Source organism: Indicator indicator, chromosome 4 (assembly GCF_027791375.1).
Source record: "Indicator indicator isolate 239-I01 chromosome 4, UM_Iind_1.1, whole genome shotgun sequence".
NCBI classification, from domain to species: Eukaryota; Metazoa; Chordata; class Aves; order Piciformes; family Indicatoridae; genus Indicator; species Indicator indicator.
In genome coordinates, this window is record NC_072013.1 from 19,408,059 (window position 1) to 19,432,968 (window position 24,910).

The window sequence follows — 24,910 nt, forward strand, 5'->3', positions numbered from 1 at the left end:
TGATCTTCTGATACTATAATTGCTACATACAATGCTGCTGTGTAGTTCACCCACAAGGCTCACAAAGGCATGCTTAAAGATACATAAACTTGGCAGCTGACACCTCTTGCAGAAGCTAAGCAAGCAGAGTGCATTACTTTGATGGTTCATAAGTACTCTGGTCCAAGTCCCTGTCAGGCACTGTGTGGTGGTTTGAAACTGTCTTTTTAATTTTTCCTTGCAAAGTTCAGAACAGAGAAAGTGAAAGAATGTAAATAAGTCACTATTGGGTGTAAGAAAGCAAAATAACGATTGTTCTAAACACTTCCATTGGATAGATAGAAATGTTTAAGAACTATTACCCAAAACAAAGTAGGCATTCTGCACATTCTGCGTTCGGCAGTGGGGGCAGTTGCTGGGCTGTCTGGTTGCTGTTTCTTCTTCTCTTCTGGCTGAAGATAACACACTGACCTTGGCAGCTAAGTTAACAACTTTCTGCTCTAACTAAACTCTGCTTCTCTGTCCAGGGGGGTCTGGGGGGGAAGCTCCTGGGAGAGGGAGGCCCCCTTTGGGAGGGTCCCCTTGGGGGGGAAGCAAAGGGAGCTTGGTTGTGCTTTTCTGTTGATTGTATATATATGTAAGTGTTGTGAATTTTGTATATTTGTACATATTCATTGCATTTCATCTGCTTGTAAATACTGCCTTCATTTGCTTCCAGACTGGGCTAGCCTGGTTATTGTCGGGGGGGGGGGGGGAATTTCAGCTCACACCGACACACACTGTCAAAGCAGAGGCCCACTTTTCCCCTCGGGAGAGAGGTGGGTGTGCAAGGCCCAGCTCAGCTCAGCCCAGCTCAGCTCAGGTCAGCTCAGCTCAGGTCAGCCCAGCCAAGTCCAGCGCAGCCCAGCCAAGTCCAGCGCAGCCCAGCCTAGCCCAGCCCAGCTTACCTCCTGCTTTGGAAGTGCGTCTGCGCCATCTAGCTTCTCTTCTGCCTCACTACCGAAACGTCCCACCTGGAGCAGTCCGTTGTGAAATACACATTCTGGAAAGTAATTAGTTGAATAAATGCTACTGCTAGCTTTAGCTGGGTAAAGAGGTACCTGAGATGGAAGACACACAAACTCTGTCGCCTCCATAGGCACACAATCATCAACTCATTAAACACCAAGGAGAGACGAACACAGGTAAGATACTCTTTCTGTCCATCTCTTTTCCTGTTACCCATGAAAAAGAAAGTGCTGCAGTTTTGTCCTCTACACAATTAAATTAAACTCAGAAGATGTTCAAAACGCCATCGTTGTCTTTTTAATGTCAAAGCAGTTGGATGTTTCCCTCTGGAGAGAAAACAGAGAGATGCATTAAAATGGAGTTGTTATTCCAGAGGCAAACCAAGCATGGAGTGCCTTAATATTGTGTTTGCCTACCCTCTAAGCAATCAATAAATACAAAGAACATAGTAATTTTTCTGGTATTGCATCTTTATAGCTTCAGACAGGAAAAAAAAAAAAGTGTAAGGATTGCATATTTTTAACAGAAAAGTCTTTCCCTGGTGTTTGCAAAGATCATTACACTCTCAAACATGGGACCTGCTGTCTTCTGCCTGGTTAGGCCTTCAAGCTGTCCTTGAGCTCTGCCTAACAAATGCAGAAGAGTTACTTGCTGAGTAAAACTCCTGAAAACAGCACTGATGTTTCAACCTGAACCTAAAAAGCATATCAAAGCCATTACATGCAACAGCTTGAAGCATCTTTAATGCCACATGACGCTGTTAGTATGGCTGAAAAAGCCACCAGGTAGTACAGCCAGGCTGCTGTGCTTAGGGACAGAGCAGCTGAACACCTTTGAGGTGGTGAGTACCATGCAGCAGAGGTGATGACAATAAGTAGTCCTGCCTGATGCACCTCCAGCAATGCTGTAGCTGGTTTAGGTGCAGAAATCAGCAAGAGTCCAGGAAACTTTCCTACTCATAATACTACTGTGGCCAGTGGAGGATGATATAGAGCTGAAACAAACCCAACTGTGCCAGAAAAGTCCTTCTCTCTTCTTTGGTCAATGTTTTGTTCCATCCCAAGACTTCTTGCAGTTCTGCTTCTCTTCACTGTGAGGGAGGTGAAGGTGGGTGCTGGCAGAGGCCAGCAGCCTGGCTCAGACACAGAGCTATCACCAGTGGCAGGGTGACAGGAGCAGCCATTGGCATCTTGCTCCACTCAGCAGTAAGGTATTCCAGCTGAACCAGGGAGGAAAAGTAGCAGGTTTCAGGATATAACCAGCTATTGAGTTAATGCTGAATTAACAGGAAGAAAGGCCAAGCTTAGGGGCTTTCTTAGCTCCCTTAACATGCCCCTATGTGCTTGATAAAAGGGTTATTGAAGAGGCTCTTTCCAGAGACAAGCTGATAGGTGGGTACAGAAGATTTTGCTTGAAAATTTGCTTGATTATTTGCTTGAAAGAGAAAGACACTGAAGGGACATGCATCACTAGGACTAAGAATTCCTTAACTTTAGTGGCTTAAATTCACACAGCACTGTCCTATTGTGAATCTTTTCTAAACCATCATATTAACAAGAGACATTTTTAAAGCCTTGTTATTTGCTCCATTATTCACAATGTGAACTATCAGGAATGTAGTTTCTATGAGCGTTTATCATCTTTTAGGAGCTCTTCTTGTCCTCCTGATCACTGCAATGAATCTACACCTAGCAAGAATTGATTGTGGTGCAATAGCTGAATAAATAAATACAGGGAAAGCTGCATTGACAGAATCTACCAACGCAGAGGAAGTGGAGCCTATAAAGGCGGGGTCCAGCAACAGAAAAGACTTTCCAAGCTACAAAAGGAACTTTAGTTTCTGCTCCTGCACTAGGATTGCAGCGCTACTCCAAGCCCGTTGAACTATTTGTGCAAGACAACTAAGGAGTAGCTAGAGCAATCCTTACTTCAAAGCTGGTTCCACAGCGCCACCCTGGGGTTTATCAGTCAACTCCACTGAATCCTGAAGCAGCAGGGAACAATTCCAGCGACAGCAACAGTGACTACCATAGAAAGAAGCAGACCTGGGTCACCCAACAACTGTGTACGTCCTGCATGAAGGAGCATGCTACACAAACCTTGTCCCCACAAAGAGCGCACACTGTGAATTAATGACTTTCAACGTGGGTAATACTGCTTTCAAAAGTAGTCTGTTCCCTCTGATGGTGAGCTGCATCATTTCTGTGCTGAGGTAATGTTTCACTACAGATGATTATGGCAAGACCTGCAAAATCAGCTTCTAGAGAACTCTTATCTCTCAAGCATACAAAAACAGCTATAAGAAAAGAGGGCACAAACCAGAGGGTTTTAACCAGTACTAGCTGGGGTGCAAGTATGTGATACTCAGCCCAGAGATGCAGTAATGATAGAAGTCCACCCTTGCAAAAAATGTTGGACTGTTTACAGGAGGGTCAGTATACTATACAGTGTCTTACTTTGCTGTGAAGATTACAGAAAAGAATAACTGGGTTCAACATTCTCATGTTAGATGACTGCTCAAAGAACATCAATTAGATGGGCCACTGTTGGCCCTGCAGGACTCCGTCAGTCCTACTATGGAAAATGAAACTGGGACTCTTTGAGTTTAGAAAGGCTGAAGGAAATGCCAGAACCATGTCACTTTTGTTTACCTTCTAAAGCAACCCACACCAGGGAGTCACCCTCTTCTTGACCAAGTGGACCAACAGAAACCATAAATCAAGAACAGTGTCCTGTTTGGTCTATCCAGAGTAGCCATCCTTACAGAGTAGCCATCACTCCAGGCTCTGTTTTATGAGGAAAAGGCTTGACATGGCATCTGCATGGCTGGCTTTAATTATCATTCTATAATTTAGCCTGTACCATCCTGGGTGGGATATTAATCATTGAGAAACCCACCAAGATTGCAGCTGGAGAAATAAAACCAGAAGAGGCACAGCTGGATACATACACTAGTGCTGCGTATTCAGGTGGTACTTACTATCCAGTGAAGAAGAGTTAGCCATGAGACTCAATATATTGGATTATCTGCTGTACCTTCTTAAAGTAGGAGTGGATAGTACCTACCTCTAGGTAAGGTCTTAAGGTACCCTACTTCTGGTATTAACCTTTCTTTGTATAGATATCTTGGTTCACTTTCTGTTCTAGAATCAAAGTGACCAAGGAAACAATTTAAAGAGAATGAGGTAGCTTCAGAAAGAGACTAGCCCAATGACAGTGAAAACCAGTAAAAAATCAAAAGACCACTGACCAGAACAAAGTGACTGGACTGGGGGATCAAGTGCTGCATGGTAAGGCTATAATCGAGGGCCATTGGGGTAGATGTCTCTCTCCAGAGGAGCCCAGCTTGAGCTGTAACCTAAGAAGTAACAAAAGAGGAATTGGAAAGTTTCACTTGGACTTTACACGAATCAGTGGTATCCCAAGGTCAGAGAATGTTTTGTGGCCTGCATGCATAAATCCATAACTTGTCAATACTGAAATTGCTTATTCTGATGTAGGTATTCCCGTAAGGAAAGGAAAATCAACTCTATAAAAACATCCACACTACTGATTAGACTTGTATAATTACATTAATAATAAAAGAACAGCAGATCTCTAATTAGCCCAGTGGTACCCAAGCCTGTGTGTACTTTGCAGTGCCCCATCTCCTTTTCCAACCCAGGATTTGGATCTGTGTTCTGTAACTGCATTCCTTACCTACAGAAATTGGCAATTTGTACCATCTAAAGTTGGTTGCTCTGGAAACAGGCTACAGTTTCTTCCAGCTTCACAGCAAGAGCTGCTGAACTCCAGGACAAACAAGTGTAGCAACTCTGTTCACTTGCTCCCTCATGCCAATAAACTTGCCTCAGGGGCCACAGATTGATTTCCTCTTTTTTATCCACTCTGTGAAGCCAACCCCAGGAGGAAGCTTATGACTGACTTCAGACAACACTAAAGCCTTGAAGTCCCCTTCTGCAAAAAAGAAGCTGGAACTGGAAAAATAAGACATCTGTCAGAGTGTCAGAAGGGGGCATGGATGATATCTGGAGCCTTACAGAGTTAGACCTGTCTGATGCCTCCCTTTTTCTCCCTAAGTCTGTGACCTCTGACAACATCCTAGTTGGATCGATATTACTTAGAAATTGTTGCTTGCTATATTAGCAGGCTGTTAGTAGTCACTCAGCTTATGGTCTTCTCATCTCCTTCCTTCACCAAGCCATTCATCCATCTGGAATCACTCAGCACCCAAAACACACTCCACTAGCAGAGGAAAAAGCAGTGGGTGTTTTGACACCCAAGAAAACAGTGCTTCTCACCAGATTTTTGTCCTGGTGTCAAGTGGTATGAGGTGAGATCATTGGAATGGGCCTTTTCCTGTCTTCATTCCCCCTTAGGGACTTGGTACACAGACCGGCTGCAGTAAGCGTGCAGTACCTGGCCCTTGCTCGGTAAGGTGCAGATTACCTCCCATATGCCACATGGCCAGTCGTGTGCCTGAGCTGCTGGCATATGGCAAGGCAGCATTCCAGCTTTGCTTTGCTACCTTGCTGTTTTATTAACATACGGGGGAGGACAAAAATGTGCAGGGGAATCTCAGGAAACTTTGCTGTCCAGTATGTGAGATACTGTTCAAACTATCTTCTCAACAGGTGTCTTAAATTAAAGGGACACTTCCTTCTCTTGATAGAGATATGACAGACTAGGAACTCTGCAGTAAGGATGAGGTCAGCTGGCCCCACACATTCACAAAATAAAAATGAAGGCTCAAAAGTTATTAGGGTTTCAGTTTTCTGTTATGTGGCTCTCTATCAGCTTGGCCTCTACCAACAGTGCCGAACTCACACTTTTCTTAATCTACTAGGAAGTTGCTCTGATAGCATGATTATGCTTTGATTATGATTAGTCTTTTGATTATGGCAATTTTAGCAGACACCAGTTGCCACAAAAGACAGGATTACTTGTTTGAAGCCTTAAGGTAACTGCTGTACCAGTAGAGCATTACATAAACCATTCAATACTATGTATTTTGCTAAATACTAAAATGAAATTGTCCATATGTACTTGATGTAGAACTCTTCTTGTCTAATTTGCACCAGTGATATACATGCAAATGATCAGAGATGGAGAAAACATTCTCCTTTGCCTTCCTCTCTTCCTACAGTAGCCTAGTTCATGTTGGAATAAGGCAGCTACGTGGAAATATTTTGTAGTTACTGTTTAAAGTACAAGGCTTTTTCCTCTAGGTGGGAAGTAGCTCAAGAGTATGCTGGTAAGATAAGGACAAAGCAAAGCAGGTAGGCACAAGATAGCTTCCAGAGCATTAGATATAAGCATTCTTTTCAAGACAGATAATATTTTTAAGTTTGAGCTCCTGTGGAGGTGCGGCATCAATATATTAAGCATTGAGAGCTCATGCTGAGCACATCACAGGCTGCAAGAGAAAACCAGCAGCAAAGCATCCCTCAGGCAATCATGAAGAACTTCAGAAGAAGGTCAGAAGTGTCAGGCTCCATCTTGGGGAGACTTAGTGCAAGACAGTGGGATAAGGACCAAAGGGGTAGGAGTGTGAGAACTAGGTTGTTAAATACAGTAAAACAGAAGCTGCTGAAAAACTACAGCAATGATGGTGAGGAAATGGTAGTCTCATTGTTCCACAGCTTAGTCCTCCATATGATCATTGCCAAAACTTTCCTACCTCACACAGATTTTCAAAGGAGGAGATGCAGAGCTTGTGTCAGCATCCAGCCTTGATTTTGCTGATGAATTGTAAGCAGAAGTACATCACAAGCTGTTAAAAAGGCCCACCTGGTCCTCAGTCCCTTCAGGTATGCAAAGTGACAAGTTTCCTATCCATACTGTAAGAATGTGATTAAAATGGCACACAAAAGGAATATGGGTACGTTTGCCTTTGTGCACTTCCCTCCTCCCCCCCCACCCCAGATTTCCTTACCAAGGAACTTTCTTTAAATTCTTTTTAGTTTTCAGATGCCACATTTATTCCAAAGATGTGTTGTCTTCTCACATGGGTGAGGAAATAGAACCTTACCATCTTCCCACTCCCCACAACCTTTCCCCCTCTGCTCCAACGGGGTAGCACGATGGATTGTGAGAAAAGGTGCACGTGTAATTGGTAATGTCTGTACGCTTATGATTGTCATAGATCTTCTTCAGTAATGCAAGGAAGCAAGAGAAAACCCCTCCAGAGGTGGAGGAGTAGGGGGGCTTTCTATTATTTACATCAGTGAAAGTGTAGAGAGTTTACTATTCTCACACAGCTGGCAAGTGGTTGCCAAGGGCACTCAGTTCCACAGATAAATTTCTCTTTGGCTAGCTCAGTAATCTGATGCTTCCTATCACAGCAGTGACACTGGTTTTATACTGTAGGAGGCACAAAATCTCACCTCAAACTAGAGGCAGCAGGTAAAGGTTCCCTGTGCTCCCACCAATACAGATTCCATTCCTATGTCTACCTCTTGACTGCTTTTCCCATCTCTTTGCCTGCTAAGTGTAAAGGGCATTGGCTATGAGGATTTAGAAATCTGAAGTGACTGAAAACAGACACAGGCTTTGGGCTTTATAGAAGATATAATTATTTTAACAAAAATTAAAAATACATTTTTCTGACATTTTTTAAAATAGTTTAAAAAATTATTTACCTAGGTCAAATTAAAATTATTTCAAAGCATAATTATCAGAAAGCACTCTTCTAAAGTGACATGCCACAACATCATTACCTTTTCCATTAGAACAAAGGTCATGGTTCTAACATGTGTTCAAATACAGACTCGAAATATTTATTAATAAAACAACAAGTACCAAGACTTATCCCTCAAAATTCTACACATCTCCCAAGGTCAGTCTTGGCTCACTGCCACCTTGACTTTTTTTGTGGTACATTCTAAAGCATATTATCACAACGGAATTAGACACAGCGGAGAACAGAACAGTATTATCAGGGGAGAAAGAAAATTGGGAGATTTCCATAAGCAGAATTTAGACCTGCTGGTAACACTACCTGTATGCCCTTCCCACTGAACTGGCTGCAATAAAAGCCAAACCTTCTCCCCTTACCACCAGACTGCACACAGCCTACCTCCCCCTTTCCTTTAAGGCAGTAACATTCAAATCAAGTTTTATCATTACATTATACCCACAATGAATTTTACCCACCTCACAAAATGCAGTAATAAACAGAACTCCAAATTAATTAACTTCTATTAATATAGAACATAAGAAAAAAACAGAAGAACATGAGAAAACAAGATCCAAGGCGGGATTCAACAGGAACTAACTGCATGTTAACAAAGTCCTTTAAATCAACATTTTGCTTTGGGCCTGCACAACCAAGACACAGGTGACATTATCTGATACTATGTGTCTTCTTCCCGAGTTCCTCCATAAGCACTGACAGCCTTGATAAGGATTGTCCTTTCTTCTGTTGCACTGAATGATCTTGCTCAGTTATCTAATTTTATTGATTTTTTTCTTCTTGGCTTGGTGTTTGGACACGGTACCCAGAGCGGATTCTGAAATATGCACTGATGTCTGAGGCAGAAGTAGTTTTCCAGACTGTGTTGGATACTTGGTTTTCATAAGGACTTTAAACAGTGGCTGGGACAACATATGTTTTAGCTGTTTTTTCATCCCCTTCAGCATCTTTTGCTTCTGGCTTTCTTCTTGCTCACTAGCTCTTTTTCCTTGGGGCAGAAATCAAATATACAGAATGTTAGAACAGGAGAAGAATTTGCCTTGGCCTCTTTCACCAGGTTTTTGTAGCGCTAGGGCAAGATGCTAATGTCATCTTTCTGTCTCTAACAAGGTCACTCAACTCCCATACGATCTTCCAGTCATCTGTGACAGACTGGACAGATAACCAGATCAAGAATCCTCACTACTGGGGTATCAGGTATCATTCTGTTAAATCATTCAGTTGTCTCTCAAACCAGAACAGACACAAGAAAAAAAACAGGCGGCACAGAAGGCAAGGCATTAACCCAGGGCTTCTTGCTCAGACAAGCTGCTTCTATGGGTTTCATCATTTTATGCATGCCTCATTTCAGCACCTGTAAAACAGGAAGCCCTTTCCTCATTTTACATAAAAGACAATGAGGTGCTCGTATTTAATAACACAGGAGAAAGGGCATAGAAGAGACTGAAGATACTTAGGTCAGGCCTGAAAGAGAATAAATGAAATCAAGGCTGCTAAATCCTAAAGCCTTTGTATCAGTGTAAGAGGCATTTAATTTACAGGAGGAATGACTGAGATTTTTGGTCTCCGACAAGCGACAGAAGAATCAGAGATTTGAAAACACTCCAAAGCATGAATCTGGCAAGTTTCTGAGTGGCAATTACAAAGTGTTTTACTCAAGAGCCACAACTTACTTGGACTGGATGTGCTGTTTTGAAACTCATTTCAAAGCACTGCATAGTTAGATTATGTCAAAACAAGACAGCAGAGTGCTAATTATCAGATGATTAATGCCTGCTTGCAAAATGATTGAGAACAAGCTGGTACAGCCATGAATAAAGGAAAGAAAATAATTAATCTGAACATGTTTAGTGGCTAACAGGCTGAACAGCTTAAGCTGAAGTGACCCAGGCAGCACCGCTATTCAGCATACCTTCAAATAACTAGTAGGAAATTATACCTTCAGCTCCTAAATTTTGAACACAATGTGGCATTTTACAGTGCATCTAAGCACTGTGAAACTTCATGGTATTGAACCAATAGGCACTTATAGTTGCACAGCCCTACACATTCTCTCAGGCACAGCCTGCAGAACATTTACTTTTAAAAATATAAGAAATTATTTACTTCTAACACACTACCCAAAACCTCAACAACTTGAAATGTAAGTATTGGCCATTTAGCCCACGTAACTCAACCTACATAAGGCTCACATACCTTTCAGTGCTTGCTAGTGCTTCCTGAGTGCTCCCACACAGGGCTATCAGGCTCATGTCCAGCTGCCTGACTACAGGGCAGTGGGAGTGACAAAGTGGAGAAACAGCTTTTTCTTTCACATAATAGGGATAAGACTTAAGCAGGACATACTGGGCTATTAGATTACTCTAAAATGTTTGCCAGAAGGTAAACAGTCTTTGTCTTATGACACATGGACTTGTCTGCAACTTGCCAAAATTGTCACACTTCACTCCCTCAGCTCCAGCACTCTATACTGCACAAACATCTGAGAACACCAGCAACACCATGTACTAAGTAATGACACTCATTTTCTTCCCTTTCTGCCCTAGACATTTTAAGAGTTTCTCTGCCATGGCAGGGCTTCTAGACATCTGTGTTATGGGACCAACTAAGCATACCCATAAACAAGCATTTCTACTTGCCCATAAGCATGTCATCATCAAGGTCAATCTCAAGAGCATCTGCAGCTTGCTGGAGCCAGGAATTATGTTGCTTTGCCTGGCTGTTGAAATACTCTGCCTTCTCAATCTGCCGAGCCAAATTCACCCGCTCCTGCAACAAAATTACAAGTTAGACATTATGATCAGGTTTGAATGTGGGGCAAGTTAGTGGAATCAGTGGTTGAGAGCATGCATTACAATGTAACTGAGGCATAGAGACACTTTTGTCCCAGCAGATACCCACATAATAAAAGCACGTCATCATTTGCTAAAGTGATTTCCTTCCTCAGATTCATGAAAGAATCAGACTTCTGAAATACGTCAACTACTCAACATGCCTGAATGTTAACTTCTAAGTCTTTGAACAAATCATTACAAACACTTCAGAGACACCAAGGACAAATCATGATTCAGATACCAGTACAGCTGGATCTTAAAGTTAAGAGTGTCAGCAATAAAAGGCAGCTGTTTGCTTCATCCCACTCTGAGGAAGCAAGCTCCTGCAGGCCATATGGAAGGTGCTACTCCTGTTTCAGAACTGCACCTGTATCTTGTTTAGGCACAGGAGGAAATGTCCTGTCCTCCTTCACAGATGCACACAGGTGGAACAAAAAACAAACCTAACAGCAAACCTAACCTGACATGCAGTCTTCCAGCTGGGCCGAAGTGTCTTAGGTAAGTAATTCATTATGGAAAGAAAATCTGCGTCCACAATAATCAACCCACAGCAGCCAGTTTTGCTTTTTAGAATATCCTGTGGTGGCACCAAATAAAGCCTGTGCAGGACACTGACCACCCCAACTGAATAGTCTGGTACTACAGAGTAACAGCATCAGCCAGAACCGCCAGGATAATTAAGATGCAGACAGAGATGAAATTAAACTTGCAGTCAAGTAACAGAACAAGTCAGTCACTTCTTAGATCATCACAAGAAACTTTAAATAGTTTATCCATCTTTCTAAAATTTGAGTTATTTTAGTCTTTCCTCTACTGGGGTTCACCAATTCTATTCTTCTCAAGTGTGAAATCCCTTCAGACTTTTCCTATACCTGAATGAAGGCAAGCAGAACCAGGGAAGGAGAATGCCAACAGGACAGACAAAGAACCAGCAGCACTATCAGTCCCAGCTACAATGGCTTTGTAATTAAGCACAGGGAAAGTGTAAATATGAGACCTGACAATATGAAAGGTCTAGGTGGCAGAAGTCGTATTACTACAAACACGCCTTTACTGGGGAGAGTAGCACAATTATGGATATCACAGAAGACTGTGAGATGGCAGCAGAAAAATTTAAGTGTGGAAACAACATTTAATTGCCCATTAAGTGATAGTACATGATAATAGCCAAGAACTACTCATTGAGAAACCCGAAAGGACCTCTGAAGAAACACTCTAAAAACAACATATTTCTTTCAGTAACCAGAAACATTTGGTGGGTGGATAGGGATGGGGGGAGACATGGAAAATAAAACAAAACAAAACCCAAATAACAAAGGCAATATATCTTTATTACTGCCAAGGGGAGAAAAGTAAGCCTGTGGAAGCATTTCTTTGATTTTCCTCCTCTTTCAGAAAGCTGCATCTCCTGAAAGCTTCACACCTAAGACTTCATTAGCAGCAAGCCTGGGCTTTGAAACTTGCTGGCATTACCCCCAGGGCGAGGATACTACTGCTGCCACTAGGGTAACCCTGGGCTCAGTCCAAGCCAACTGGATAAGCACGAACCAGAATATCGCAACGAAAATATCTGTTGCATTACATAGTCTTTATACACATAAATGATATATAGCATTATATAGTATCTCTCCTCACTCCTAGAAATGAAGAACTTGTCAAATTAGGACTGCTTGCATTTTTCTCCCATTCTCAGTGACTGTGCAACATTCAGACATTCCAACCCCAGATCTATTTCTTTCAAATGTAGTATTTAAATATATCCAGTTGTACATTGCTATTGTCACCCAAACTGTTAAGAAAATACTGAGACATGAAATGGCCTTATTTGAGAAGTAGCAAATCTGTGGTGACTAGGTGCTTCCTAAAATCCATATTTTGTAAATCCTAACCATTGTCTAATGTGAGAGCTAGTCTGACTGAATTCTCTTTAAAATGGGCAAGAATCTAGAAAAAGGAAACATAATTGGCTTGACAAGATCCAGTGGCAGCTTTGGTCTCGCATTATAGTAACTCTCAGAAAAGCAAACAACTCCAACTAAGAAGAGGCAGATGAAGACCACTGAAGATCCCTGGACCTGCTGCTGTTCTTCAGTCTATTCCTAACACAAGGGGCCATCTCAGTTCCCAGCCACAAAACATACCCACTTCCCTGTACTGTTTTTGGGAATATAGTCAGGAGAAGCTCTGCATTACAACATGCAAGAAAAATGAGTGATACTTATGTTTAAACACATGTCTTTGTGTCACAAGTACTGTTTTAGAAAAGATGGAAGTGTGATTAACCCAGGTCCCAAAGAGTAAATATCATCTGAAACTTGGAAAGGATGTTATGGGCAATGCAGTAATATAAGTAAGTAAGCAACGACTCAGGCTGCAAAGAAACTGTTGTTTCTTTACCTTGATAGAAGTCATGCACTTGGTTTCAACTGGGAAAAATGGCAGCTCTTCACTCTTCTCCAATGTTTTATAAATCTTCCTGAAATTGATCAAATCTTCAGGGCCAATCAGTAATAGGCTGAGGCCTTCACTGGCAGCTCGGGCTGTTCGGCCGCTTCTGTGTACATACAGCTCAGAAGTACGGGGGACCTGCAAATGTTCAGAAAAAAACAAAAAGCTGGTCATGGGAAGCTAGCAGCAGCCTCCCATGCTTTGGCCAAGAGGTTGCCAGAGAATACTGGCATTTTATACACACATGGTACATTAAGTGGAATTCAGCTGGAGGCAAAGTAAAAGATGATGTCCGGAGATACTTTGTTCTCTAGTCCGGTATTTTCCCTAGAGTGACCTTTTTTGAGTCTCTCCTAACTTCCGACTCTGGCATTTCATTTGCAAAGCAGGAAAAAAATTGTGTGTCCTCAGAGAGGAGTTACAGGGCTGAGCCATTTGATACCTTTGGATATTGCAGTTAAATAAAAAGCAAGGAGAACCATACCCATTATGTAATTATCATATATAATCACACATTTATTAAGTGCTACCTATGATAGTCAGTCATTGGAGCAATGAGATACTTAAATACAAAGCACTAGGGAGAGTAAAATTAAAAATTATTAAATCCCTATAGCCAGATCTATACCATACACAGGGCTGAGAATCACAGATTTATAGTGGTCAGGATTTGGATCAGAAAAAACTTATTTTAAAACAAAACCAATAAAAACAAAACCATTGAAAACACTTAACCTGGTAGTGGATGACATGCTGCACATTGGGAATATCAAGACCACGAGCTGCAACATCTGTTGTCAGAAGGACACAGCTGAGAAAGGGAAAACATTTAATGAATATAAAATTGAAGAGTAAACCATCTGCCAAGGAACATAAAATACAGCAGCCTAGGATTCTACCACAGCAATTTAAGAAACAGATTTACACTATATCATCTACTGGAAATGTGCTATTTATTTTCCCTTACAGAAAACAATACCCAATATTACATCAGAGGCTGTCTTGAAAAAGCGATTCTTAAAGAAAAAAAAAGGCAAATCTTATCTTCAGCAGCTCTATTCTGTTTCCAATAAAGAAAATCCATTTTCCTATGCTTTTATCATCTCCCAGTTCACAGGAACACTAGCACGAATAGTTGTTTAATGACCTAATATAACCACTTGGAAGGGGGGTATCCTCCCTTTCATTACATTTTTCAATGCTCTGCCCAAGATGGGTTAAAAAACATATCTTTAGCCTGATATGGCCATACCATTAACAACACAGTTGATCTTTTGGCAGAACAGAGAGGTTATTACAAGTTTTACTAGTAAGGAAAAGTCACATTATTAACACTATAGATTTAATTAAGAGCTTTTCGGGGCTGAAGTATCTTCTGCCAAGTTGCACTCAGGTAAGGTCTCAATAAATCAAAAGCTAGAAATTTAAAGGGGAGATTCTGTTTGAATAATCAGTATTTCTCCTTATTCCTAGAAATTAAACTACTCAAAAAAGTCATTATTTTATATAAACAGTCTACAGTGACTAAAGTCCCCCTAGGGTACAGAACAATTTGTTTTAAAAAGAATTTCCCAGAACTGAAAAGTTACTTGTAGGTAATGGGAATTTGTTAAGGCTTTATAGCATCTGACTGCATATTCTACTGTGACAAGGTACCCCTGCAAAGCAGGGATAAACAGAGAAAATTCTATGGCTTGCAATCTGCAGGAGGCTGTGATAGATCGTCTGATAGATTTCTTCTTACCTTGAAAATCTTCAGTCTCTGAAAATACCCCATTTGGCCTAGGCCAGTGCTATCAATACTACATTTTGCCAAGGGATACTACAGATCTGTCAAGGCAATTCAACTGCTGTTCTCCCTTGTCTGAGTTTATTAACAGCGTACAAGTTCCCACTCAGCCTGACAGCATGCAGCACTCACAGCAGGACTAAATTGTGAGGAAGCACTGAAACCACCAACCAGACAGGTGTGTAGGATAGTTATAGAAGTATCTGTCTGAATAAAGAGCGAGTGGCAGCTCCTTCAGTAGGAACGAGCTGCCAGACCACAGGGCAATTTAGACTCCAAGGGACCTTCGGAGGTCTCTAGTCCAATCTCCTCCTCAAAGCAGGATAAGCTGTAAGGTTGGACCAGATTGCTCAGACCTTTATCCAACTGAGCCTCAAAAACTTCCAAGAAGCAGCAGCCTGCTCCAATGCCTTACTGTCCTCACACAGAAAAAGCTTTCTTCTATCCAGCCTGAACCTCATTTCAACTTTCATCTGTTATCCCTAATCCTTCTACCACACACCACTGTGAAGAGGCTGGTACCATCATCTCAGTAACATTCTTTTAAGATACCAGAGGGCTGCCATTAGGTCCTCACAAACTCTGCTTCCCAGGTGATACAAGCCTTCAGCCTCTCCCCTTGCAGAACAGTGCTTCTTGACCATCTTGGTGGCCTTTTGATTCTTCACTGCAACCATCCTCTGAAACCTGATCCTTAATCGTTAATAACCTAAGTTCATGAATGTGGGACTTGCATCCCCAGATAACCCCAACTAGATCCTGCTCTGACAGAGCTGTTTCCTCTTCCCAATAATCTTTACACAATTTTTTCTCAAATAGGAAGTAGAAAATCTAATCACCTCTCTCGCTCAGCAAACCTTTCCAGGTTTTTCAGCCTTTGCTTCTGGTGCATGTTGGCATGCAAAGGAAGAGGATTGCAATTTAGGATTGTGAGGAGAGAACTGAGGCGTTTTACACAGTCTATGCTGTTTGCAAAGACCATAGTTCTTCCTGGATACTGCAGAAGGAAGTAATAGAGGTAATAGTCCTTCTCGTTTGTATTACAATGGATTCTTGTTTCTGTAAGAGTCTCAACAGTAGCCTCTTTCCTTGTTAAGTCTATTACTTTGGGTTTGGCCTTTATTCCTATTTTTTCCATTAACAATTCTAGTTTGGTCTTCTTGTCAATCTTTTTAGCATTCTTCTTTTGCAGAAGTCTTGTGGGAATCTGATGAACTAAAGTCAAAGTGGCAGAGAAAACAAAAGTCTGTCGCTGAGGGTTATACTGTGAATCATTTAACATTTCCAGCAACTGAGACAGCTCTAAGAAGTGACCTTTCTCAACCATTCGGTCTGCTTCATCAATCACAAGGCATCTGTCAAACAGAAAACACACAGTAAAAATACCCTTTTGCAGATAAATACAAATACAATACACTTAAGAAGAACTTTTCCTGTTAAACCCATAAGGGAAGTTCTGCATCTAAACCCCAAAGAAACACCAGGTATGCCAGTGAAGCTACAGCAGCTTCCATAATTAAAAAAAAAAGAGGATTCTAAAGAAAATTCTGAGGTTCTTGCTACTGGCTTTAACCAACATTTCTCTCAATCAATATAACCACTAGGCACTTCAACTTATTGAAATTTATTTTAACACTTTAGCGAAGAAATAAGTGATTTTACGTAATCTAAATAATGAAATCAGTTAGTAAACAGCCAGCAGGCAGTAATGTCCAGCTCAGTACCCAGCAGTTAGACCAAATAGCATCTTTACCTGAGCTGCCGAAGATTTGAAAGATGTGGGTGTCTCTCTTTAACCAACTCCCACAGACGACCCGGGGTTGCAATAACAATTTCTGGCTTTCGATTCAGCACACGTTCTTGCTTCTGTGTAGCCATGCCTCCTACTAGAATTGCAGTCTTAATTCCTAGAACATATAAATAACAGGTTTTATCTCACTTTACATAAATCCCCTCAAAGAAGTAATTTTAAAAGTCTATACTGCAATGTTCAGCAAGCATTTTGGCCAGGAAACTTCAGAGGTTTAATGCATACTGAACACACAGCAATGCCCTCAGTTTTACAGAAGAATCCTCATTATAGTTAGATGCCAAAAATAATCTTTCAGTGCACCTCTCTTCCAACTGCAGGAAGAATCACATGCATCCTCCATAAGCATTAGCTTTGCTTATCTATACATCAGAATCTTGTGTTTTGTCAATTATATCTGAATGAACAAGTATATTCCTGTAATGAATAATCGGCAGGCCACTCCAAGCATAAGGCTGAGAAATGCTTGTCTTGCTAATAACAGCTCATTTGCCATAGAATAATCCTAATGAGAATGCTCCTGGTGCAATTAATGATTCTCTGGACTGCAAAGTAGTGCAGACCACAAACTAGATTTATGTAATTTGCTCAGGTACTAAAAGGAGTTCAGCTTTGGAAGCACACACACTCCACACATAGCTTATTTCACTCTGCTTCTTCAAAGAATACACTGGCCCATGAAAAAATCAATTCTACTGTGCAAGATGCCTCCAGTATCCCAGCTACCACAGACCTCACTTCCCTGGTACTTATGGAAGCCCATAATTCCAGGTGGAGATTTTTTTTTTTTTCAAATTGAGATTGAGACAATAAAGAAAACCCACATCAAAACATTCTTCTCTCCTAGTGTAGCAACTATACATCACTTGGGCAGCAGATTCTCATACCCAAACAGCACTGCTCCTATCAGAACTGTACTGACATAAATTGATTGTTTCAGGTTAGGAGTTAAATTAGCCTTGTAACCAGCTGTAGACTGATGAGCACAGCAGGATGTATAGACCCCAAAGGAAGATGTGCTTAGAAGCAGCTCACTGCACTACATCTCTTCAAAATCCATCCTCTTAAATAAATAAACAGTTAGTACTATCAGAGAATTCAGTTGCTTCCCCATGTTCCACATCTTGAACAGCTTCACAACCTCATTCACTTTTACAGATGTGCTGACTTCTGGTTTGGAAGAGAAAGGAACAGGATAAAATTGCTTTTGTTAGGCATGTTACCCAGCAATATGCTGTGGCCCAACTGCTGCAAGTGGCAAGTCACACAATCCAGCAATGTCTTCTATTCTTATAATCTATGCCCATAATTTCTTTTTTTTGATAGATCAAAATAACATATAGATAGATAGATATATCTATTGCCTGGATAGATTGACATATCTCTAAAAAAAAAAAAAAGGAAATTATTATATATATGTTATATATATGTACATATACCATTTTTTAGTATAACCTACATTATTCATAACCAGGATGAAGTTAATTGTGGGTGAGTACCTAGCACTAATTCTGTGCTGCTAAAGAAAGCATGAGTTGAGAATTATTTAAGAAAGAAACATTGTAAAGCAAAATACCCTACATTAAGCATTTACTTCCACATGCATCTCATGGCAGCATCTTAATGTATTTCCCAAATACCAGTGACTATGAACTGTAATCTTTCAAAAGCTACCCCAGTTTTATGATGCAGAAGAAACTGTAGCACACATTCTGGCTCAGCACCAGTATCCAAACCCAGTGTAATTCGGGATACAGCCCTTGGGGGTCTACATACCTGTAAACTTTGCAACTGCATCAATGTGGTGTTTCACTTGTACAGCTAATTCTCTTGTAGGAGTGAGAACCAGTCCTAAAAGAGGTCTTTTTTTATGGGAGGCAACATTATGTGTCTTGTCACCAGAATCAAATTCAAAATTTTCCAGCACCTTCACACACCCTGCTGCGAAAGATGCATCATCTTCACCTCCACAGTCTTCAACCTGCTGATAAGTTAGTTTTTTTGCTTCATCCTCATTTTCCCATCTTGTTTCATCATGCTGTTGATGGGACTCTTTAGAAACACTGTCATTTCTGGATGTGGAACTGTTTGATTTTTGCCACTGCAGCACAGAGTGAATCATTGGAATTGCAAATGCAAGCGTTTTGCCACTTCCTAAAAAAATAAAAACAAAAAAGGAGAGTAATACAGACTGACAAGTCATTTATTTGAAAAGATGAGAAAAGAAACATTCCATTACACGTTGTTCTTAAAGCGTAAGCTGTAATAGACACAAACTTGATCTTTAGAAAAGCAGAAACTTGCAGAAATAGCACCTTTTCTCCTGTTCCCTTTACACATCTCCTTGAAATCACCAGTAGCATACTTCCTGGGGAACAGGTATTTTTCCAATCTCTGGCAGGTCAGGCAGATTCGTTTTTTTCTGAAAGTGTTTCTTTTAAAAGCTGCAGTTGTAGCCAAGATATTTTTACAGTACTGTATGCCCTTAAGGAGAATATCATGCCCTAATTGACAGTTCTGATCAATGTTCCCCAAATAAAGGAATAGCAAATGAGTCCAAGGACAAGCTGGGATGTACCTGAAGGATCTGCTTCCATCTTAAATTTACAGTATTGTGTTTACAACTTTCTAAGAAACTGTATCTTTTAATATTCCACTGTGTAATTTCCTATCTATCACTAGCTCATATTTTATAATCAAAACACATAAATTTGATTTAACACATTTTTGAGGGAATGGGGTTGTTAAATACAAGACTGCTCCCAACTCTAATTTCAGGGGGTTTGCCTATTTAGGGGAGAACTGTAATGATAGTTAATAAACAGCTAGACCAGTATCGTTATCCTGCTGCAAAGCCTCCTCATATCCACTTCCCCACCTTTCTGCATGTCTGGGTGGTCTCTTATGAGTTCCTCAGTTGAAGCAGAAAATGTTTATAATTTGCATTTGCAAGGCACTTAAACAGTAAGATTCTGTATTACCATAACATCTGTTTTAAAATCCAGAACACTGCTGATCTTGAATTAAATGTAATGCAATTTGGCTAGTGCAAATGTCAGTAATGCACCCAGCTAGACTAGGGCTGTGAAAATCAGCACTACTCAACACACACTAGATTCACCCACAAATTAAACAAGTAATCACCTCACAGGCTACATAACCTTCATGACACCGATCATGTAGCAGCCAGGCTGGCAAAACAGAAGGAAAGTATACCTTGGTACCCCCAGATACTACAGCTCAAGCTAATTCATGCTTCCTTAAATGGTTTTAGATTATCTAAAGTTTGGTTCCTTAACCAAAATATTCACTACTTATACATGGTAATGAACAGAACAGGTTAAATCCACTGCAAAAACAACAGGCCTTAACATTCCCTGTATCTGATGTCTACAGGGATCTACTGCTGTATCAAAACATTGCCATTCTCCTTACGTTGCGGCCAAGAAGAGAAGAGGAATAGGTCATCCATTTGTCACCTTCCTGCCTCAGGCCTAACGCTAAGGGAAGCTGTAGGATGTAGAAAAAAAATGGAGAGTTTCAGCCTCTCCCAGCTACAGCACTTCGTACAGACAAATGTCCACATCTTCTCTCAATTTTCTACAGGAACACCAGTGACCCACTGAGCTCTCTGGAGACCACCTGCCTTTCACTCAGGAAAGGAGAAAAAAAAATGACCAAAACACAATCCTACCACATGAGAGTTACACAAAATTAGACAGCAACAACATGATCTGCCACCAACCATGCTTTCTGTTCTGCAGCTACAGAGGAATTTACTTTCCAGCATTACCAAAATTGCACTTTTTTTTTCAGCATGAAGACACCATTACAATTTTTAGTTCCATTTTCAAAAACAGTCCCTGTGGGGCTTTATCTTATTAAAGATAATAGTGCCAGCCTAGCTTCTAATTAAAATAAAAAAGGTTACTGTATCTTCGTGTTCGAGAGCAGTAAATAGCTTTACGAGGGTTATTGTTTCAATCCCAGCTGCAGCCAAACCCCACTTCAGGGTCTAACAAGCAAGAGGAATACCACCACTAGTAAGAAGCAATACATAAACCTGAATAATATAAACTGTGACCCTAAGGGTTGAATGCCCGCTGTGCCACGTGGCATGGCAGGGTAAATGTCTCGCTATCTGGCTCAGCTCACCTCAGTCCTGAGTGTGCCTCGCTATCTTTTTGTGAAGAAAATGAACTTCATCCTAGCCAAACCCCATAACAACAGAGAAAGCAGTGAGACAAGGCAACTAGAACAGATTAAAAGAATACAAAGGAAGCCTTTAAACCAAAGCAGCTTCCAATTGTGCTTCCTGTTTCTAGGTTTTGGGTTTTTTTGAAGAAGTGTTTGCACTGCTAAAGACGACAAAACTTCCAAGGTATGAGCAGCCAAAACGTTGGAGGGAATGTAACACACAGACCTGACAGCATTAGGTTAAAAAAGTGCTGGACAAGAGATAGCAGCTCCCCAGCTATCAACACAATACTTGAAGCACAAGCAGGGAGAAGGGCTGGTGACCATGCAGAGGCCAAACCCAGAGAAAACAAAGGGTGGGCTTGTTTTGCTATAGTAAAGGTCTAGGCCATATTCATACCTAACACTGTGTTTGTATTTCTTTACTGCTCCTAGCTAGTACTGAATCATCTGCAGAGGAACCTAGAGCTCTCTGTTTTGTCTTGGCACAGCGACATACGCACCTTTGGTTGTTGGAAAACTGACCCATCCTTAACTCCACCTTTTGCAGAGGATTACCTTGCAGTTCCCCAAACAGGAAATGTGAGAAACAATCAAAAAAAAGAGACTTCCGTCAAAAGCATTAAAAAAAAATTTAGATCTCAAAGCTTTGCACACTGTACTTCATAAAGATGGAAACTTCCGTGTTTGTAAGCTACAAAATTTTAGTACTTCACAATGAATGGTTACTAATAGTATGCAGAAGGTACGAGCTTTTCTCCTACATATAAAAAATCATAACCATAAGCTACACTTAAAGAGGGAGGATGGGAACCAGTTAAACAGATTTGTACCTGTTTCTGCTGCGCCAAGAACATCCATGTTATCCCGGATGGCAGAAGGCAAGGCTAAGGCTTGAATAGGAGTTGGAGCACTAAATCCCAAGTAGCTCAAGGCCTGCAACACTGGTTCAGGTACAAACAGGTCTTTCCATGCAGACACATCAGCCTTGTGATCAGTTGAGGCAGATAAAACTTCTGTTGTCCAGTTTTTAACCTTTTTAGAAGTAGATACTGATGGAAGAGCTTCCTGAGCTTGAGAAGCCTTATTTTTAGATGCCTTCTTTTTCTTCTGAGCATCTTTTATATTTGAATTGCTCTCAGACCCCTGTCCATGGTCCTCACCATTTGCTACTTTGCTTGTTTTCTTGCACTTTGCCTCTTCACCAACCAACACATCAATATCTGCTGCATTAGGATTGCTGCTTTCATTTGTTTTGCTTCTCAAATTTTTGTTTTTCTTTTTCTTTTTGGGAGGGACAACAGATGCTTCATCCTCCTCATTGCCGCCTTCTGAAATACTGTCAGCCTTTCTCTTCTTCTCTTCTACTTTTCCCACTTTAGAAGAACTTACTAGTTTGTAGTCTGTAAGTTCCTCCAAGCATACTATATCTGCAAACTCTTCATCAGCAAATAGATTCGGGTCGATTTGCACAGTTTTCCATTTTCCTACTACTTTAATGCCTTTCTGTCTCAATTTAAAGGAAGACTTAAATCTCCCTCCTTTTTTGTTCTTCATTTTTACCTAAAAAAAGAAACTGGTGGGAAAGGAAGCACAGCATCAGGTCAAAAGTTGTACACTGATAATATTCCAACACACACAAATGCAAAACATCATCCTTTCACTCTTTTAAAATCATAGAATGGTGTTTGGGTTGGAAGGAACCTCCAAAGGTCATCTAGTCCAACTCCCTCACAGTAAGTAGAGGCCCCCTCTACTAGAACAGGTTGCTCAGAGCCTTGTAGAGCATGGCTGTGAATATCTCCAGGGATGGGGCCTCAGCTACCTCCCTGGGCAACCTGTTCCACTGTCCCACCACCCTCATGGTAAAGAACTTATTGCTAACATCCAATCTAAATCCATTTTTCTCTTAACAACCTTGTTCCTCGTTCTATCACAACAGGCCTCTGTAACAGCCCTTCTCCAGCCTTAGAATCATAGAATCAGTCAGGGTTGGATGGGACCACAAGGATCATCCAGTTCCAACCCCCTGCCATGGGCAGGGACACCTCACACTAGATCAGGCTGGCCAGATCCTCATCCTGGCCTTAAATACCTCCAGGGATGGGGCTTCAACCATCTCCCTCGGCAACCCATTCCACGGTCTCACCACTCTCATGGCGAAGAACTTCTTCCTTACGTCCAGTCTGAATCTACCCACTTCCAGGTTTGTTCCATTACCCCTAGTCCTGTCACTACCTGATATCCTAAAAAGTCCCTCCCCAGCTTTCCTGTAGGTCCCCTTCAGATACTGAAGGCACAGTAAGGTCACCTCGGAGCCTTCTCTTCTCCAGACTGAACAGCCCCAACTCTTTCAGTCTGTCATCATAGGAGAGGTGCTCCAGCCCTCTGATCATCCTGGTGGCCCTTCTCTGGACACATCCATATCCCTCTTGTACTAGAGGTTCCAGAACTGGATGCAGTGCTCCAGGTGGGGTCTCACCAGAGCTGAGTAGAGGGGGAGAATCACTTCCCCTGACCTCCTGGCCACACTTCTCCTGATGCAGTCCAGGATCTGGTTGGCTTTCTGGGCTGCAAGTGCACATTGACAGCTCATGTTGAGCCTCTCGTCCACCAGCACCCCCAAGTCCCTCTCCTCAGGACTGCTTTCCAGCCAGTCACTGCCCAGCCTGGATTTGTGCTTGGGATTGCCTCGACCCAGATGCAGGACCTTACACTTGGTCTTGTTGAACCTCATGAGGTTGGCTTGTGCCCACCTCTCCAGCCTGTCAAGGTCCCTCTGGATGGCATCCCTTCCCTCCAGCGTGTCTGCTGCACCACACAGCTTGGTGTCGTAGGCCTTCTCGTAGGCCCCCTTTTTTTTGGTAAATACTATTAATATGAACAGCCTCAAATACAATTATCCACACAGCAGACCAGGCACGCAGCTCTGGAGACAAAACTAGAGTAGCCGGGTAAGTCCCCCCAGGCCGCGAATCACTCCCGCCCTCTGCCTATTCCGGGTACAGCCCACCAAATGCTCGGCACGGCTGCACACGGGAGCTCCGAGAACCTGCCGGGACCCATGGAAAACCCGAGGGGCAGCACCGGCCTGCAGCCCCGGGACAAGCGGCTCCCCCCACAGCGCTTACCACGCTCTGCAGCCCCAAGACGGAGGGAAGCGCGCGGCTCTGCCCACCCCAACAGCCACCGCCTACCGCCACCTCCCACCGCGTGCACTCGTGGGGGCCGCCATTGCCGCGTGACGCCACTTCGTGGCGCCGGGGCGGAGGTGGCGTGCGTGGCCGTGGTGGGCAGGGCGCTGCCTGGGAGTGGGAGGCGGAGGCCTACAGGCCTAGGCCTGGCGGTGGGGTTGTGCTACCCACGCTCTGCGCGTTCTGGTGGCAGAGTTCTGGTACCCACCCTTAATGCGTCCCGGTGGTCGTACCTGTGGGAGGACTCAGGGGTGTCGTTTCTTCGCGGGCTGTGTGGGGAGGGCCACCGGCCCTGCGGAGTGAAAGGCTGGAGGGCAAGCGCCTGCGGTAATAACCGGGCCGCTCATCAGGAGCGCCTCGGCTCTGCGGTGGTGCCCCGGGAGGGAAGGGGCGGAGTATCCAGGCAGCCTGGTGGCTCGGCCTGTCCCATCCTTCACCAAGACGGCTGATGGCTGGGCGGTGCTAAGAAGTGCCGTGTAGCCGCTGGTATCTGCAGTTTCTCCCAGAGGGAAAGCATGTACGCTCCTCAAGGGTGAGGGTTCTCGGCTAGGTACTAAATTAGGGCTTAAACATGAACCCTAAGAGTGTTCCAGATTCCCTCAACATTTGGCTGTGTGATCGAGCTTAGGAATACAAGCTTTCTAATACGTAAGTGAAGGAATGAGAATACTTCTTCTTTCCAGTAGCTGGGTAACTGGAGAGTAACATCTGCTTGCTAAATACCATCAGGACAACTTGCTGCTGCAGCCTACGTGTTGAACAAACCGATGGGTATCTCTGGCTTGCAGTCCACTTAGGCTGATTGTGACAGAAACTTCACCAGCACAGAACAGGACATACCTTTTTTAATAACTGGGCACTGCCTTTATCTTTCACAAGTATGTTAGTGGCTATGGTGCTATTTGCATAAATAATACTAAAGTGTATATTAGACATAATTGTGTCCTAGGCTGCATT

General features: G+C 42.3%; 1 protein-coding gene across 1 annotated transcript; it reads right to left on the reverse strand.

Moving 5' to 3' along the window:
• Nucleotides 1-392: 392 nt before the first annotated feature.
• Nucleotides 393-22,316, reverse strand: DDX24 (DEAD-box helicase 24; the record flags this gene model as incomplete). Its single annotated transcript, XM_054400428.1, has 9 exons — nt 21,593-22,316; nt 18,339-18,716; nt 16,506-16,659; nt 15,592-16,107; nt 13,699-13,774; nt 12,913-13,101; nt 10,321-10,450; nt 8,451-8,669; nt 393-433 (listed from the first exon to the last, which is right to left on the reverse strand). Coding segments are annotated over exons 1-9 (2,427 nt in total), but the record flags the coding sequence as incomplete, so codon positions are not given.
• Nucleotides 22,317-24,910: the final 2,594 nt, after the last annotated feature.